The 19,787-nt window shown below is 42.1% G+C and overlaps 1 protein-coding gene across 1 annotated transcript in view; it reads left to right on the top strand.

Annotated features, from left to right (window-relative positions):
* TRANK1 (tetratricopeptide repeat and ankyrin repeat containing 1) overlaps positions 1 to 19,326 on the top strand; it is a 102,228-nt gene extending 82,902 nt beyond the window's left edge. The window contains exons 15-21 of the mRNA XM_023513146.1: positions 2,901 to 2,989; positions 6,795 to 6,898; positions 6,983 to 7,115; positions 11,722 to 11,867; positions 12,690 to 15,736; positions 16,571 to 16,669; positions 17,722 to 19,326. Coding sequence (XP_023368914.1) covers positions 2,901 to 2,989; positions 6,795 to 6,898; positions 6,983 to 7,115; positions 11,722 to 11,867; positions 12,690 to 15,736; positions 16,571 to 16,669; positions 17,722 to 17,822 — 3,719 coding nt within the window. The 3' untranslated portion in view covers positions 17,823 to 19,326. The remainder of the gene's footprint in view (positions 1 to 2,900; positions 2,990 to 6,794; positions 6,899 to 6,982; positions 7,116 to 11,721; positions 11,868 to 12,689; positions 15,737 to 16,570; positions 16,670 to 17,721) is intronic.
* The last annotated feature ends 461 nt before the right edge of the window (positions 19,327 to 19,787 follow it).

The following is a 19,787-nucleotide window of genomic DNA, read 5'->3' as shown; positions in this document are numbered from 1 at the left end:
TATCTTTTGACTGAGCACTTCTTTTTCTAGAAATATCTGAAATATTTGTGTTAAAAATCTCAAAGATGCCTATATAAGGATGCTCCACACAACCTTCTTTGCAATTGTAAGGAACTAAAAACTACCATAAGTGTCATCAATGTGGGAAAGGCCAAATACAGTTATTTTGGTGGAATACTGTGTGGCCATTACAAAGAATGGGGTGGCTTTCCACTTGTATGGAAAGATGTTCAAGATGTATTATATGAAAAAAAGGCAAAGGGAAAAATTTAAAGCAGTATGGATAAAATGATTCAGTTTGCAAATAACTTTATATAATACAAATATAAAAACTTTATCTGTATATGTCAGAATACAATGTTTATGAATGTGTATGTATGTATGTGTGTACATACAAACACCTACTGAAGTGTTTTTAATTACCAAACCCAATTCAGTTCCTGAGTTTGTTAAGAACTAGGTTTGTGAGAATTCAGGTGGTGAAGGGTAACAGATTGTTTGAATCTATTTGGTTCTTGAGTTTCACAGATCAAGAACTGAGAGTTTAGATAGTAAGGGATTCATCAGAAAACTTATCTATATTCAGTTCCTGCTTGCGGGTAAAAAGGGTTTAAATAACAAGCATTTGGAGGACAGCATGTGTGTAAATACATGTGTACACTTATTATTTTCAGTGCAGAACCGTTCATGATGGTTATTTATCTCTGGTGCTAGGACTGGTAGATGTGAGGTTGTTGAGTAGATATGGACACCTTTACCTTCTGAGCTGTTTGCAGGGTTTAGAAAAACATCATTATGTATTATTTTCAAAATTTACAAAGCCTAGCTAATTAAAACTGGGGTCGCAATGTATGGTTATATGGCACACCTCTTAGGTGAAGGACTTAAATGCAACTTGGACTTAGACAGATGCAAACAATGTAACCTAATTGTATGTGGCCTTATAGTAATCTAAAATAAAAAAGGAAATAAATAATTTTAAAAAATGTACTTATATGATAACTGAAAAGAGAAATAATTAGCTCTTCAAAAGGAGAAAATTGTTGTCTTTTTTGAAGGTGAGTTATTGAGTTGGTTTCTTAAGGTCCTGGTTAACTTCTCTAAGGGCAAGGTAAGGAGCAGGGCTTGACTGTTGTAGAGAGAGAGATTTGCTGGTTTCTTGAGCATTTCTCAGCTGATTTTATGGAGGCTGTTTCTGGTTATTGCTGATGGCTTGGTGGCGGGGGGGTCCAGGATTAGATTTGTGTTCCTAGAACCTGGCTATTGTGGTGTGTTGGGAAAAAATCGAAGGCTTGGAGTTAAAAAAACATAGCTTCTCATAAATTCTCCCCCTGTACATTCTCCCTCTTGTTCAGGTCCCACTGTCTCTCCCTGGGCCTTTATTTCCTCACTTAAAAGAAAAACAAGTAGATTGGCCTTTCATGGTTGTTCTCTATCTTTCCTATTGCTCATACCCCGTTTATTCCCAAAATATATTCTGGCATCTACTATAAGAGATCATCAACATAGGTAATTTTTCAAAACTCAAAATGGTTACAATTTTATGTTTTGGTAGCCTGAAGGATGCAAGAAAAAGATCAGTCTTAATTATGAGTTATAGGTTGCACATGGTAAAGTGCTTCAGAGCCTCTGTTCCCATTGTGCAAGGGCCTTTGGGATAAGTATAGTGACTGTGCAAGTTGGGTTTCATCAATATGGTATGTGTGGAGTTTACTAATCCTATTCTGAGATAATACATGGCTTTGCTGTGGGAAAGTACTAATAGTACTCATGGAGTCAGAACAAGATGCTTTGAAGTCATCACTGCACAGTGCTACAAGACTGGGAATAGGGGAGGAATCAGGCTATGACATTTAACTTGTGTTTTTGTACCTTTTAAACAAATATGGCATGTCTATCCCAATCCCCCAGTTGGTATCTGTTGGCCTGGTATCTCTGATCCCTTCCACTCTGGTACCCATGCATTCACTGTCTTTTATGTGCTTCATGAATCTGTGGCTTTGAAACTGTAGGGATTGTCACCTATTATTGGTGGTTGTCTGGGGGCTGCAGATGGAAGGATTGATTCAGTCACCAGCAGGCTACTGAGGATAGCAGAAGGGATAGACAGCAGATTGTTGTAATAGTCTGTGTCCACCAGCAGGAATATGTCATACTACTTATTTACTGTGATGAGGGCAAAGTCTGCACATTTGGACATACTGTAAAATCCTGTCACCTTAGTTCTTGCTAAAGCCCGGATGAGAGCTTGCTAAGCGCTACTTGTCTTTGGATTTTCAAGGAGAAATTAATTGTTGTCTTCTGATTCATAGCCATAGAAAAAGAAAGAAGACCAAAATTCAAAAACTAAATCACATCATTTCTTACCTCCTCTTTCCAATACCATCACCAATGTATTTTTGATAGGCTAAAATATGTCTTAAGCAAATTCTAGAAAGACAACACAAATATTAGTCTGGCCTGGCTGCCATAACAAAGTACCGTAGACTAGGTGGCTTGAATAACAGAAGTTTATTTTCTTATATTTCTGGAGGCTGTAAATCCAAGATCAAGGTGTTGGCAGGGATGATTTCTTCTGAGGCCTCTCATCTTGGCTTGCAGATAGCCACTTATGTGTCCTCACATGTCTTTTATCTGTGCTCACTTACATGTGGTGTCTGTCTGTGTGTCCTAATTTCCTTTTCTAATTAGTCAGATTGGATTAGCACCCACCCCAATGGCCTTGTTTTAACTTAGTCACCTCTTTAAAGGACCTGTGTTAAAGTATAGTCATCTTCTGAGGTACCAGGAGTTAGGACTTTAACAATGAGTTTAGGGTGGGGGCAAAACTCAGACCATGACAGTAGGTTTAAGTGAATGATTGTCCAGAGAAATTAATTTGCTTTTCTTTTTTCTTTTAGACTTCGATGACAGCATGTTTGTTAAGACCTCAACTCCTGAGGAGTGGATTGCACAAGGAGAATACTATGCCAAGCACCAGTGCTGGAAGGTAAGAGGTTGGATTAGGGGTAAAGGGGTGAGGAGTCCTTGTCCCTGGTGGCCTCATCGGACCTCCCAGGCAGGTTTCCTGATATTGTATTGTCACTAGCATAGGATGAGGGTAATGGTGCTTGTGCCAATTCTTCTGAAATATTAGGTCACCTTGAGCTGAGGAGAGCTCCCTCTCCTCCTCTTTCCCCAGTCAGTGCGGGCATGGACAATTCTTTGTTTTGGCCAAGTGCAGCTTGTGCTCAATAGGCAAATGGAGACCCAGGGCCTTTGTTTCACCCAGGAATCCTTCTGTTTATTTTCTTTCCCTCCTGTACTCTCTGCTTAAAATCTTTTGTTGTTATCACACTGAATTTTAAAACAGTATCAGATTGGTCTCTGATTTGTTTTTTCAAGCTGATAAGTTATAGATTGTACTGCTAATTTGAGTCTGGTAAGCCATAGGTTAAGCTTCATCAGTAGACTGCACTGACGATTTCCAGTGACAAGCCATCTTAGCGAGCCTGAGCAGTCTTCTTCTAGGAAATGTCATCTCTGCAGTAGACCTCTTAAAATGTCCCCAAACCAGATTAAAGAGCCCTATTGCTTTCTCCATATTTAGCATCACAAAGTGTCAGGTAGGGCACCATGGCATGTATGTCACCCATGAAGTAGTGGTAATGATGACTTCATGCAAGTCACACCAACTAAAACTGTGCCTTTTTGTTTGTTTTAATCTAATAACAGGAAGTCTTATCTTAGGGTTGGTTCTTCAGCTCACAAAGTCAGCATAGGCCCAATCTCATTCCATCTCTTTCTCACATCATCTGCACCTTGTCAGAGATGTTCCCCTTCATGGTTACATAATGGATGCTGCAGCAGCTCTAAGCACCCTATTCTCTCAGTAGCATTCCAAGCAGGAATGAAGGGCAGACACTTTCTTCTTATGGATCCCTTTTTCTATTATGAAGTTTCAGTGGACTTCTTATTGGTTAATACAAGGTCATATGTCCTCTCCTGGCTACAAGGGAGTGTGGGAGAGCAATCCCAAATAGCAGTTGGAGCCCTTTATGGGAGGCAGGTTTTGCCACCAGGCTCCACAGAGAAGGGGGTGTGCTGTGTGGAATTAACAGTATCTGACATCACAGGCATGACTACACAAAAATGCACATTTCTCTAAGTTTTGACTACCCCAGGATACCTGGAGTATCCCACACCTCAGCTGCAAGTGATCCTTCTTTGAAAGAACAACTGGATCTGGGTTTTGGACAGATATCTTTCTTTTCTTTCTACACTTCAGTATTCATGTTAGGAAGCTCCAGCTTCTCAAGCTTTATAGGCAAGTTGTCTACAGGTTCTCTTACCACTTTTGAACAAGTGATTTCATTTCAGAGGCCTTGTCCTGCTGCTCCAATGATCCTTCTCAGTGAAGTTTAATGGAGTTGGGCCCAAGTGAAGGTACTTGGAAGTGATAAGGACAATAAAATCACAAGTCAGGACTTAACAAATGCCACAGTGTGAGGTGTTTGTTATCTGACATGTTGGAAGAAGGAATTTCCAATTCCCAGAGGGCTTTGTCTGCTGTGGTAGGGGAAATGGTTTAAGTCTAGGGTAAATAATTCACATTTGGGGCTTATCAACTACTTTCTGGCACATAAAAGCCCCAAAACTTAGTGGCTTAAAACAAGTCATTTATGTATCTCACAGTTGTGTGGGTTGGGACTGGTGAGTTCAGCTGAGTAGTTAGTTCTTCTGGACTTAGCCGGGCAACACATATGTCTGCACTTGGCTGCCAGTCATCTCAACAGGTCTGTGTCTGGGGGTTGCCTGGCTCTTGGCTTGGGTAGTGGGGGTTCTTGTATCAGGTGACCTCCAACCTTCAGTAGGCTAGTCAGGATTTATTTACATAATGCCTGAGCAGTGTTCAAAGAGAGTGAGCAGATGCACGTAGGCTTCTTGGCCTTGAAACTGGTCCCATGTCACTTCTATTGAATTCTATTGGCCGAAGCAAGTCATAGCCTGGATTGGAATGGAGGGAAAATAGGCTGTGCTCTTAATGAGAGAAACTGCAGAGTTATGCTATAAAAGAATGTGGACAGATACTAGGAGGAGTCAGTGACTACGACTACCTTTGTAATATAAAGGGCGAGAAAACAGAATTGCACTGTTAGAAGTTTGGATATATCTGGAAAGTATTTTCATAAACATTTAGTATTTAGCTACAAAAGTTGACTGAGCCCCCAAACTATTAGCTTCTTATCCTTGTTATATTTAGAAAGAAATATAAAACATTTGGCTGCTGTTGTAAAACCAAGAATTTATTTATTTATTTATTTATTTATTTATTATGGGGCAGGGGATGGGTGGTAGGGAGGGAAGGGAGGGATGATATGGGCAGCAGGTATGGGTATGAAATTACAAAGACATATAAAATCTTACCCTTTATTCCCTTCAGTACTCTGTTGGTGCTACCCATATGTGTTGCCCGTGGATTTCCAATTATTCATCCCTTTAAAAATATCTTTTGAATGTTTGAATCTAAAATCTTTTTAGGGGAGCCGGCACAGATGAGAATGTTATAAAAACCCTTCTCCTCGCCTGACTTTATTTTGACCCCGCTAAAGGACTTCAGGACTCAGGTGGTTTATTGAGTTTTTGGCTGCATGTCAATGAATGTTTCAGAACCACCATATAAGATTCATTCATTCAACAAATACCTGTTAAGCTGTGGGCCAAGCATTATGTTTAGATTTCAGGAATCTGATGGTGAGCAAAATAGGCACATAGACCAGTGCACAGTTCCAGCTGTGGCAGGTGTCACAGATGAGAGACCAGCTGCTCCCAGAACAACTTTCCTGAAAAGGGAGGCCATAGAAGCCTTCTATGAGGAACAGAGTCTTGATCTGAGGCTTGTAGAATGAATGAAGTTAACCAGACAGAGAAAGGATGGAAGAGCATTTCAGTTAAAAGGAACAGTGTGTGCAAAAGCCCTGTGGTGAGGAGGAGTGTGGCACAGGTCACAGAATGAAAGGAAGCCCAGGGGGCTGGGGAGGCAAGAGCAAAGAACATAAGGGGGGAGATGCCATCCTGTCCACTTCATCAGCAAGTGCCACTTAGTCCCTCCTTTGCTCACACTGAGGCTTATGTCTTCATGCTAGGCAGAATATGAACTTTCTGCCCTGCAGCCTATGTTTTGAGACATAGTTTTAGCATTTTTGTTTTAGAAAAGCAGCTTTCTGCTGGCAAGAATCAGGGTGCAAGCTGACTCCCCTGTGACACTTGTCTGCCACCTTCTAGTCAGAAGGACTGGTAACACCAATCTGCATGCCCCAAGGATCTGGATGTTTTGTAATACCATCTTTATCCCCATTTCTACCTTCAGTGATCCACCAGCACCACAAGGTACCTGTTGTACTTACCAAATGTGTCAAAGCCATGGGTGACTTTGGGCCACTTTCTCCATGTCTCTGATCTGAGGCTGCTACTATACATGTATATAATAAAAAGGGTGATGCTTCTTGCCCATGGCTTTTGAAAGATTAAACAAGGTGTTCTTATGGTGGCTTATAAAAATACATATTCTGTACCCTTTCTGTGGGCACTTCAAAAGGAATCGTTGAATGTGAGGTATTAGCTGATAATACTATTGAGCTTTACTCTCTGAGGTTTTTTCTTTAGCATACCTGTACCCTTCTGCTCCTCTCAGATTGATTGAGGGTGAGACTCAGTCTTTTGTTAGTACAAACATAATGCATGCTTTAACTCTTGTTCTGTATGTCACCTCCATTACCTTGCTGGGGGGAAAAAAACCCTTTTGCCTATTTCAGGTTGCAGCCAAGTGTTACCAGAAAGGAGGTGCATTTGAGAAGGAGAAGTTGGCCCTGGCCCACCACACTGCCCTGAATATGAAATCCAAGAAAGTCAGCCCCAAGTAAGAGTCTTGCAGTCATCTCAAGTTTGATCTAATGTTAGATCAATATTCCATAAACATGCTGTTTTGTTTCCTTTATCCCAGGGAAAAGGAGTTAGAGTATTTGGAACTGGCAAAAACCTATTTGGAGTGCAATGAGCCAAAGCTGTCCCTTAAGTGTCTGAGCTATGCCAAGGAGTTCCAGCTGTCTGCCCAGCTATGTGAGAGGCTGGGGAAGGTATGATCCCCAGCTTACAGTTGCTCTTGGGAGAACTAGGCTTTACTTGATTAGATTGAGATGGGCCCCTCAACCTCTACTTACAGCAAGAAGGGACTCTCATCTTTCCAAGGAGGGAGGGGCTGGCCCTACTGATTCCAAAAGTAGTCTTTTCTCTGTACTTGTTCAAACTTTTAGAAGGCTCTGAAGAAGACTCTGTGTGTATGTATACATGTACATATACATCTGTGTTAATGTTCAAGGGATGGTATTAACCATGGGGAGGCCAAATGTTTCCAAATGGTGGATGGGTTTTAGAATATTCCTACCTTTATGCTCACAGTCTGGAGTGGTCTGGCTTTTGCATAGAGTTTTTTTTTTTTTTATGTTCTAGGTACTTATTCTAGATCTACACTGTCAATTCAGCAGCCATATGTGGCTATTTAAAATTTAAATTAATTAAAATGTAATAAAATTAAAAATTCACCTCTTCAGTCTCACTAGCGACATCTCAAGTGATTATTGTTATAGAATATTTCTATCATTGCAGGAAGCTCTCTGAGTCAGAGCAGCTAGTCTGGGGCATAGCTGCTCACAGAGTAGTTATCAGGCCACAAACTATTATTTGTCTATAGCAAGATTAACACAGAAGATGGAAGTAAGCAGTTAGAAATTTTTATAGCCATTTGGCATTGCCATGACATCCAAATGATGATTATTTTCTTATAGATTCATTTTTAAAGTATCATTATGATGGATTAGAAATTTAAAACAATCTGGTCCTTCACCACAGGTGGTGGAAGAGCCTATACTTGAGAAGCTGGCTCTTGTATTTTCCCCATGTCAGGTTTTATGATTCTGCAGTAGGAAGGAGGGCATTGTAAGGAGTGGGAGTGGGACCTACTGGGAACTTTGAAGTGTGACCATAAGTCAGTGTCAAAGACAAGGGATGCTGTCTGCCCTGCTTTGTGTTTATTGTGGGATGTAACTTGATAGGATGTGGGAGATGGGATTGAATAAGGATATTGGAGAAGATATTTTAGTATGGGTGGAGGTTTGGGTCCTAGATTTGGGAAAGTAGAATAATTTTTAACCTCTCCAAGTTCCTTAACCTCCAACTTTCCAGCCTTCAGTGTCACCACCCTGAACTCTAACCATTGTCCACAGGGGATAGGTCTATGCTATCATTTTCTCTTTTTTGCCTGCTGGTGCCTGCCATGACTGAGCCAGAGACCCTTTTCTTATCTCCTTCTCCACCCTATACCCCTAGATTGCTAAGCTCTACCTCTGAAAATGTGGGTTGGGGTAAGCCAGGAACCCATAGTGCAGTCCAGGACTGCAGGACTTCAGCACCTGCAGGTTGTGGAGGCCATCTTGCTCCTCGAGGTACAGCATTCCCCCTTTCCATATATTCCACAGGCTCAACCTCTAGGCACTTCTGCCTTCTCTCACCAGTACTTCTTAGCGATAAACCCCACACAGGGAAGAGTCTGGTCCCTTTCTTTGCTCAGGCCCCTCCCTGGAAGGTTGTTTAACACTTAGTCAGGGGCAGACTTTTTGTGGGCATCTCATCCACAAGGCTTGGTAGCAACCTTCTCCTAGATCCTTAGGCCAAATCACCTCCCTATTCCCAGTCCCCAAATGTGTTCTGTCCCTGGAAGAAACATTTGTGCAGGTGCGATGGGAGTGTAAGATTTCCCTGCTGGGATGTCTATGCTTCTCTGCTTCCTACCTCTCTCCAGAGAGCAGCATTATTTTTCCTGAAAGCCTTTCCAGGTGCTTGCTTGGGATGGTAAGTGGGGCCTCCTTGCAGAGCATAGTAGGCCAGAGTGGGGAGTTGCCACTTAGAGCAGCCCATTTTTCAATCCCTCTAACTAACTAGGCACACACTTCACACCTAATGGGGGTCTTCTTTCATGCACAGGGATTTTTCTTCTCATTAATCAGCATTGTCAAAGAGAGGAAAAGGGATGGGTTATTTAGATGTATTGGTTATGGGGCTTCATTGATTATCTAGGAACTCCTTTATCTTTGGACATACAAGAACCCTATACCTGAATCTTGCTTTTTATTTTTACTACTTCATGTAGCTTGTCTAATTAAATGTCACTCAACTATGATTTTTTAGAGGGCTGGGCACGTATATTTTGTTTTGTTCCATTTTAATTTTGTTTCCTTTTTGGACCTCAGAATTGTGAAAATAAATATTCAACAAATAGGTAGACACCCAGGCACCATGAATGCTGGATGGCCATCAGCCAACAAAGTGGAGGCCTCTGCCTTTGCAGAGCTTCCCTTTCCAGTGTGGGAGAGACATGAATGGATCAGTAAATAGTGTCTCAGATGTCAGGGGTGCTGAGGGCTAAAGAGAATACTAGAGCTTGTTAAGGGGAGAATGTGTTGAGGTTACTATTTTAGAGTCAGAGAGCTGACTTTTGAACAGAAATGATGAAAACAGTTGCTGGAGCATGTCACAGGCCAAGAACCTAATGGGCAAAAGCCCCAAGGTGGAAGCATTTTGGCAAGTTTGAAGAACAGCAAAGAAGAAAGTCTAGTCAGAGCAGAGTGAGGAGAAAGTGGTCAAATGAGCAAGACAGGGTGGCAGGGACAGGTTAGTAGAGCCTTGTTGGCTGAGGTGAGGACTAGATTTTGTTCCAGTGTGATAGGGCACCAGTGGAAGGTTTTGACTGCAGGAGTGACTTGAAGCTCATTGTTGGGATGCTCTGTGGAGAAGTCAGTAGGGCAGCAAGAATAGAAGCAGAAAGACCAGTTAGGAGAGTCTAGCAGCAACTTAGGCTGAAATGATAGGGCAGGGGCTGCCATGACAGTAGTAGAGGTGGTGGGATGGGGGCACATCTGGGCAATATTGGGGAAGCTAAGCAGATAGGATTAGCTGATGGGCTATATGGGAACTGTGCGAGGAAGAGGAGTTGAAATACTCTTCTGTTCACAGCAAACCCACCATCGGTGGGCACAAGGCCCACTCATTGGGTTTTATTTTGTCATCTTCTTCTTCACAGCTTCCCATTCCTTTTTCATTGGCAGCCATTCTAGTGCATTTAATACCATGTATATGTCCTTAGATTGCCGTGTTGAAGAATAAATAGTAGTATCTTCTACATATATATACTTTAAGCTTATCTAAATGGCATCTTATTCTATTTTTCATTTTTTCTACCTCCCACTTTGGCATGATGGTCTGGTCGCATTTCTGACTATTGTATCTTCTAGAGTGGGAATCCACTGCACTGACTTTTCCATTCCCCTAGTGATGAATGTCCAGAATGCTGCTTTCTTCTGGCTGCCATATGCAGCACCACGCCATAGCATTTCTTCTTATAGTCCTGTTCAGGCCTTTTTTGAGATGTGTTGCAGGAGTGGGCTTGCCAGCCCCAGGTTATGTATATACTTCATTTTACTAAAGATGGCCACTTTGCTTTCTAGAATGGCTATAGCATTTTGTGCACAAGGGTTCTGTGTTCCCATATTCTGGACTATGTTCAGTGGGTTCTGATTTTATACTTTTTGCAAACCTGGTGGCTATGTTTCACTGTAGTTTTGGTTAAAACTGATCATTAGTGAGGTTGACATCTTCACTTATTTGTTGGCTGTTCAAGTTTCCTCCACTGCAAGCTTTATAAAGATATAAAAAACCTATTTATATCTTTTGCCTAGTTTTCTGTTGTGTTTATTGTCAGGTCTTTATTTATTTATTTATTTATTTTTGTTGCAGTTTTTGGCTGGGGCTGTGTTCGAACCCACCACCTCTGGCACATGGGGCCAGTGCCCTACTCCTTTGAGCCACAGGTGCTGCCCTATAGGCAAGTCTTTTTCTTGTGTTGCAGAAATCCTTCTTATGTTCTGACCTGCCAGGTCCCATGTGGTAGCCATTAGCCACCTGTGACTCATTAACTTTAAATTAATTAAATTAAATAAAATTAAAAATCGATATTCAGGTGTGGCTCGTGGCTAGCAGATTGGATAGCACAGATATAGAAAAATTCCATCTTTACAGAAAGTTCTCTTGGCTGATCTAGATGTCTTCTAGTAACTTTATTTCACATTCACTTTGTTGAATAGTTTTGATGTAATCAAATCTATCAGTTTTTCTCCTGAAATTTGTGCTTTGGGTTTTTTTTTTTTCTTGAAGACTTTATTTGTTGAAGAAGTTAAAGTGGAAGTTAAGTGTCCACTTAAGTGTCACCTCAAGGTCACAAAGATATCCACATACATTTTTCCTCAATGGTTGTCCTATTTAGATCTTTAATTCACTTGGGGCTTACCTTTGTGTATGGTGTAAGGTTGGGATTTACCCTAATTTTTTCTCTGTATAAATTGATTTTCCTAACATTATCTATGTTTTAGGATTTTTAACTGGATTCTAATAAATAACATGCAACCATTTCTTTATTATTTGTGATATTGGTTTATTTTTAGGATTAGTGTTAGAGGGCAGCGCCTGTGGCTTAGTGGGTAGGGTGCTGGCCCCATATATACCGAGAATGGCAGGTTTGAACCTGGCTTCGGCCAAACTGCAACAGAAAATAGCTTGGCATTGTGGTGGAAAAAGAAAAAAATTAGAGTTATGTTATGAATATCCAAAAGTAATTTTTTTACTCCATCCTAGATAAGAGATGCTGCCTATTTCTATAAGCGAAGCCAGTGCTACAAAGATGCTTCCAGATGCTTTGAGCAGATTCAAGAATTTGATCTGGCACTCAAAATGTACTGCCAAGAAGAGCTTTTTGAAGAAGCCGCTATTGCAGTGGAAAAGTAGGTGGTTTGATTCTATCCATTGTCCTTCCATTCCTTCTATTTCTCTCTGGGGGCACATTGCCATGGGTGGTGGTGCCCTGATGCTTCTGAAGTGGCTTTCCATTCAAGTGGTGGCCTTGGTTCTGAGTTAGGTGCACCTTGAGAGCAAGACTATGTTTTCCACTCTCTTTATAGGCTTAGACAGTGTCATTAATACAGGGGACTGAAAGAGATGAGGGTGTGTTACGAGTGTGTATACAACAGGATATACTGACTTTGATCAGCAGAATAAAGGGAAGCCCTACACAGTTTCACTAATCTCACAAATCTAGCCACATGCACACCTGGCAAAAGAGAAAAATTGTAAGTTGGATAGTAACGGGAAGAGTATTGTAGTCATTAATGTGTGTACAGTCCCTATTCCAGCCTTTTCCATTAATCACATATCAAATAGGACAGAGTTAGAGTCCCAAAATGGTATCAGGGTTTTATGAGAGCCTGGAGTTTTTTCAAGGGTAGTTTTGACTATGCATAAAATTAGCTTTATAGATTTACTTTCCTACTTAACTCCCCCTTGCTTCTATTGCATCTCCACTATTTTTCATTAAGCACACTAATGCCAGATTAAAGAATAAAGACTTTATTATTTATTATTATTATACTGATAACAGTATAAATGGGACATTTATAAAAATGCTTGAATCCTTGACAAGTTTTGGTCTTATTTTGCAATACCTACATATGGGAGTTTTATTTAAGTTGCTCCAGGATGTACTTTGGAGGAAATTTTCTATTAGTTGGGTAATAGTAAGTTGACATTTGTGTCTTCTGCTTTTGCAGGTATGAAGAAATACTAAAGACCAAAGCTCTTCCCATTTCTAAGCTCTCTTATTCTGCCAGTCAATTTTACTTAGAAGCCGCAGCAAAGTACCTGAGTGCAAATAAGATAAAAGAAATGATGGCTGTCCTCTCAAAGCTAGACATAGATGACCAGCTAGTGTTCCTAAAGTCTCGGAAATGCCTAGCAGAAGCCGCAGACTTGCTAAACAGGGAAGGTCGGAGGGAAGAGGCTGCTCTGCTGATGAAGCAACATGGCTGCCTCCTGGAGGCTGCTAGGCTTACTGCTGACAAGGACTTTCAGGCCTCGTGTCTGCTGGGGGCTGCCCGCCTCAATGTAGCCAGGGATTCTGATGTGGAACATACCAAGGCCATTCTGAAAGAAGCACTTGACCTCTGCTATCAAACCAGCCAGTTGTCTGGTATTGCAGAGGCCCAATTCCTTCAGGGAGTAATCCTGAGAGACTTTCAGAAACTCAAAGATGCCTTTTTCAAATTCGACACCCTCAATCACTCAGCTGGAGTGGTGGAAGCACTCTATGAAGCAGCTACCCAGTGTGAGGCTGAGCCTGAGAAGGTTCTGGTCTTGGCTCCAGGGGGCTTGGATGTCCTTCTCAATCTGGTCAGGGCCCTAAAAAGAGTGACTAACAATGCTGAGAAAGAAATGGTCAAATCTTGCTTTGAGTTTTTTGGGATTTCCCAGGTGGATGCCAAGTATTGCCAGATAGCTCAAAATGACCCTGGGCCCATATTAAGAATAATTTTTGACCTGGATTTAAACTTGAGGGAGAAGAAAACAAAAGATCATTTCTTGATAACCACTGACCAGGTGAAATTAGCCCTAAATAAACATCTTTTAAGCAGGCTGTGTCAGATTACACAGAACTTGCTTGGAAAGACTTACCCAGCAGTCTGCACAAGGTTTCTTGTAGGCTTAAAATGTGAAGAAGAAAACTGTGAAGCTTTTCACAGGCCTCTGCGGCGTTGTGAGGCTAAGTGTTTGGTTCAGTCAAAAATGCACCTTGTGGCAATCAACGGATTGCTTCTAGAAGCCAAAAAAGTATTCCCTAAAATTTTAGCTGAAGAGCTTGAAGAAATTGACTATATTTTGTCTACGCATAGGTATGACATTTGCAAATCCTTCCTGAATGTTCTCTTCCCTAAGCATTTCCATCAGAGAGTGTTGTCAGAAAACCCCATGGCATGCAAAGAAATCCTCAAACCAAATTACAAATCCTTCCGGTTCTATAGGTTTGCTTTGAAAGAGTATGTCTACTTTCTGTTTCAAAATGAAAGAGCACGCAGCCGCCGGGAATCCACAGACCTGTGGCTCAGTGCCATGCAAGCTTTCCTTCTTTCCTCCAACTACCCAGAGGAATTCGAAAAGCTACTTCACCAAGAAGAGGACAGTTACAACCGGGAGCTCAAAGCTTTAGAGTCTGATAAAGAAGAAAGGGGCAGGGATAGAGACAGCAGGATGAAAGGAATAGAAGGGAAATATGGTATGCTCATACCCAACAAGGATGATGAAAGCACAGAGAAGACCCACCTGTGTTTCATCCGGCTGCTGGAGAATTGCATCGACCAGTTCTATGTGTACAGAAACCCAGAAGACTACAAGAGGCTCTTTTTCCGTTTCATGAATGTTCTTGTCAAGAGGTGCAAAGAACCGCTCATCCCCAGCATTGGAAACACAGTGGCCCTGTTGGAGTTCCAGTTCATCCACTGTGGGGTAGTGCTGGCCCGCCTCTGGAAGAATGCCATCCTGTGCCTCCCCAAGAGTTACATTGCGCTCTTGCACTACTGGGAGTTCCTATTTAGCAAGAAGGACAAGGACTTTGGGGATGTGTTCTCCGTCATTCAGGAATACAAACCAAAGGATGTGACAAGAGCCATTCAGGATTTCCGGTTCCACCTCTCCTATCTCGTCAAGGTGCTATGTGGTTATGAGAATATGCACTTCAATGTCCTACTCGATGCCTTCAGTGAGATAGACTGTGTGGTCTCAGGTGAGGCAGAGCGGACAGTGGTGCTGTGCTTGGTGATGCTAGTGAATGCTGAGTTCCTGCGGCCATCCTGCAAGCCTCTCCTATACCGCCATTTTCAGGAGATTGAGATGAGGCTGGAGCTCATGAACATGGACTTCCCGGACCAAGTTCCCGAGAGGCTCCTAAAGGTGGTGAGGCGGGTGTTGATGGCAGTCAACGTGAAGTCTGTGGCTGAGGCACTGCAGGACCTGCTCTTTGAGCGGGATGAAGAGTACCTGATGGACTGCCACTGGCGATGGGACAGCGTGCAAACCAAAGGATCCATAGTCCGTGGCCTCTATCATGAGGAGGTTAGATTAAATCGCTTGCTGTGTGTGGATCCTGTGGACTACTTAGCTGAACCCGAGTGTGAGTTTGGTCAAGATGAGACAGATGAGCTGGCATTAGAAGACCGAGACCACCTCCTGGCCACCATCCTTTCCCAGAAGCAGCGGAAGGCTTCCATCCAGCGGAAATTGAAGAGGGCATGTCTGGTGGTGTCTCTGTGCATTAGCTGGAGGAGAAGGGTGGGCACCCAGATGGAGCTCATCAGGGAGGAGGCCAGGGAACCCAGGGCTGGGAACTTTAAAAGGGCTGATGTGGATAGGACTCAGTGCGACCTGTGTGGGGTGAAGTTCACCCGCAGCCCTGAGAACTATTTTAGCCCCAGCAAAGCATTTGAAGGAGTGGCTTCAGAGGGTGTGGTCCTTTCCAGGTCTGAACTGGAAGGGAAAGAGTGTCGGGAGAGGAACAGTGAGTCATATGAGCAGCATATCCATCTAGAAGGCCACCGGAGGCAGCAAGTGGCCTACCAGAAATATTCAGAATTTTTCCTTGAGAAGGTAGACCCAGCCATTGAAGAAGGAAAATTGGTGGTGCAGGACATCGAACAGAGTGTGTGGATCCACAGTCACCTGGGCTCTAAAGAGCACAGCCACATGTTGCAAAGGAAGGTCCAGGAGCACATCAAAAGGGTCTCCGATATGGTAGAGGATCGCTATAGGCGGAAGGCCTGGGCTGGTGGTAAGAGTCTGTGGAGATGGGGAAGGTCTGAGAATGCTTGTCAGAGTTAAATTCTTTGTAGGGACTTTTGACTTGAGGATGATGGAATCTTGGCATTAGCAGAATGTAATTGTGAAGTGTACATTTTCAAATTACTGAAAAAGCTCATTGTTAGGACCACCCCTTACTCAATTATAAGTTTGTGATTATCTTTGGTGGAGATAGTTTCTCCAGGTGCTACAGATGAGAAAATAGTTTGCTAATTCTATGAAGAGGATATCAGAAGAATGTTTAAACTTTAAAGCCTTTATAAAACTCATTAAGGCTCTCCTGACTCATTCACTTAATGATTTCATGAATACCTACTAGGAGCTAAGGTCTTGGCTAAGATCTGGAAGTGTGTAGCTGATCTCCCTTTTAGGAGGTTCTTTAAATCACACCCAGTGCCAGTCTTCAATAACAAGAATTCTTATGTGGTCTTAGAATCAGATTTCCTCTACTTATTAGCTACTTCTTAGCAACATGGAGTAGAACTCAGTGAAATTGCAGATTTTAAAATATTCTATAATTCAGATACTCTTTCCAGTTTAAGGTTTAATGACTTGAATACAAGCATCCTGGAAAGATTTGAAATTGACAGTCTCTGCAGACAATCAGTAATGGCATAGGCTAGCTTTTAATTGTAGTTCATGTTTGTGGTGGCAGAAGGCAACTTCAGGTCACTTACCCTGAGGAGAGCTCTCCTCAGAGAAAGCAGAGACCAGCTCTTGGGATGTGGGGACTTTGGCTCTAGTACATGGTGTTTAGTCCCTGCAATCACCTCTTCACTCAAAGCCCATTCTTTGGTTTCTGTAGCGGAAGAGGCGATGACTTTGCTAGTCAACATTCTGATTCTGTCTGTGAGAGATGCGCGGGAGTGGCTGATGAAAACAGAACTCTGCTTAAAGGAGGAAGGTAAGGAGTCCTTTATTCTAGGGACAGCTAAGAATTTGGATGCTATGATACTTGAGACTGCTGGCTCTGAGGTGAATCTAAAGAGGGGCTGCCTAGTGATGTCAGTAGTCTCTCAGTGTTTAGGATTGTCACCCCCAGTGAGTCAAATTGTAAGGAACATTAATATCTGAGTTTTCCCATCTGACTTTGACAGCTATTGTTAAAAACCTCTTGCTGTTCACTTTTATTGGTGTTTAATCACTGTGCATACTTCATGCAGTAACTCCCAAGGAGAAGGAAAGTATTATAAAGCCATCCCTTGATAAATATATTTTACTGTGTCAATCAGTTATTTAATGTCAGTGGATATTTGAGTGTCTCGTATGTATTAGTGATATTCTGGGCCTGAGGATACACTTTTGAATAAAACAAAATCATTGGAGAAACTTGCTTGCATCTTCCTAGAGAGGGTTAAGAGCTTGGGTGGAGTGAATCAGGTTTCTTTTCTGGCAGTGAGAATTATCTTGCCAAGGTCTGTGTGATCAGAATGTCTTACCTCTTTCCTAATCTATTGCACCTTCCTGACTGGAACCACATTTCTTCTTGGTCTAAGTATTTCATAGACTCTGGATGCCCCTGGAAAATCCAGACCCCAGAACTAGCGAAAATTTGAAGGTACTTGGCAAATGTCTATGCTGATAAAAAATATTTAGCATGTAGTTCCTTCTGGGGACTGTGATTTTGTGTTTATTTCAAAATGAAGATAATTGGTATACCACCTCAAGTGTGTAGTTGAATTTAGGTTTTGTTTTCTTTATTATCATATAAGGACCTCTAAAATAAGGCCAGAGGAACCAGCCTATGAAAGAGCTTAATTCTGGACAAAGGTGTTTACTTTGGCTCTTCTAGAGAAGCAACATCAGTACTCAAAGGAAAATACTCTTTGGTACCCTGGAGTGTTTTATTTCATTAATTTAAAACAATGATTACAGAGACATTAGATTTTACTAGAATGTTAAATTTTACAGTGGAGTGTAAAAAAAATCATGTTCTGTTTTTTGCTTTTTAACCAGGTATTGTTCAGGAAGATGATTATGAAGATGAAGTTGAAGACTTTGGTGAGCTCCGTCCTAGAAGGCGTTCACGGAAATGTGGAAAACAGAGAAAATACTAACATCCAGGACATGACACAGCTGCTGCCTGTTATACCTTCAGACTATTCCATCCTGACTTAGAATTCTGAGTGCTGGCTTAGAAGAGAAAAAGAATGTGAATTAGTGTTACAAAAATGAGTAGGGGAGTCCAACAAAGCCTTGCTTTTTGTTCTTTTCATTTGGCTTTCAATGGTAGCTTAGAGTCTGATTGCTCCCTCAACTACAGGGACCTCTTAAGTGTTTTCCAAGTAAAGTCTAATAGTATTAGTTCCTCCTGCAAAACATGTGTAGGTTAGAGGAGTTGTAGTTGACTGTTGGGACTTCTCATTTCAGAGTCCCCGGGCTTTCTGGCTCATCCTCAAACTGACATAAGTCAGTAGCAGGGGCCTAGGTGTTTAAGACAGAGACATCCCTCAGCTCACAGTTACTGCTTCTCTGGGCCAGGAAATCCCTCTGTGGACCCCTCATCTCCTACCACACTGCTGCAGCATTAAGTAATAAAGGAGCTGTGTGTGCTTGGGGTTTATGTGAGCCCTGATAACAGGGAAACCCCTGATACCAGGCTGCATCTGGTTATCTCTACATTTGTAATGTAGTTGTTTCCATTATGAATGTTAACCATTTCTCCCTGTGGCAACTTTTCTGCCTTCTCTTCCTCCGTTTTTTGTGACCATTCTTAGCAACCTGTGCAAGTCACAGTTAGATGACCTCAGAATGTAGTCAAGAATTTGCTCAGCATCCTTTGGATGTCCTTTCTCTAGAGAGAAATGCTGGGGAATGTTGCTGGGGGCATTCCCAGCATGCCTCTCCAAGGTGGTCCTAACTCTGCCTTGGCTATGGTGCAGATATCCCGCAAAGTATTTTGTGTGTAGCCTTATATGTCTGGTTTTCTTGTTTTTTTCTGGCAAGTTTGCCACCAGAGCTTAGATGGACATTCTGACGAGTTTCTGCCCATTGAGCTCATCATGGTAGGATTATTACCAGCAGAGCTACAGGTTAGTTAAAAGCAAATGGACAGAGGAGGAAGCCACCCTTATAGTGCCAATCCTTTAGGATTTGGCTGTGAATCACTGCCACATGGCTGGCTTAGTGGGTAGAGGCCAGGCTGTGGGCCTTTCTGTAGGAGGCCATTGCTTGTGCCTGCCACCATTGAGCTAGCCGCCCTCAGTGTGGTCCTACTTGGGAAGCTCTCTTGCTTCTCTAGAGTCACTGCCCACCCGTACCCCACCCCTTCACTCAGCCTGGTGTAAAAGGCCAGATTCATGCTGGTCTTTGATTGTTTTGTCCTCACAACAGAACCACCTCTTTTTTCCCCACATTGCTCCTGCTTTTGCTGCTTATTGTTTTCATTGTCTTTCTGAATGACTCTGTTCCCTTAAAATGTTTGTTTCTGATTTTTATTAGGTTATGTTTATAATTTTTATTTCAGGTTTTTTTTATGAACTTTACTTGATAGAACAAACAAAACTACAATCAAATCTTGCTGTATTATTACATTTTTATAAAGTTAAATCATTTCTCTTACCTGTTGCTACTGTTTTGTTTATTTTCAATCTCTACTCAGAATAAAAGGGATAAATTGTAGAGCTGATTTCTTCTGGTCAGCTGGTTGATGCTGGCCAGGACAGATATTCACAGTGCCTTCTGAAACTGAGAAGTCCAGGGACTCACAACTGGTTGAAGTATTTTTGAGGGCTGCCTTGTGCTTATTTTTTCTAATTAGGATGCTCCTGAGCAAGGTTTGAACTATAAGAAGTTTTGTCCATGCCATGTACCAGGCCTTTCCCCAAAGAAGGAATGTTGCCCTGGGAGGCAGGAGACCTAGAATTGAATCCCCTAGTGAGCTGTGTAAGCTGGGGTGAGTTAGATCTATTCAACATTGATTCCCTAAGTACAGTACCACCTTCAGGACATCATGATCTGGTATAAGAGAGAAATGGAAATGTGGGAAAGCGGTGGTGATAGAAATGTGCATTGCATGGGTA

The sequence above is a fragment of the Otolemur garnettii genome, unplaced genomic scaffold (genome assembly GCF_000181295.1).
Source record: "Otolemur garnettii isolate 467f Iridium unplaced genomic scaffold, OtoGar3 scaffold00002, whole genome shotgun sequence".
Lineage (NCBI taxonomy): Eukaryota > Metazoa > Chordata > Mammalia > Primates > Galagidae > Otolemur > Otolemur garnettii.
This window is presented reverse-complemented; position numbering and strand designations above follow the sequence as displayed.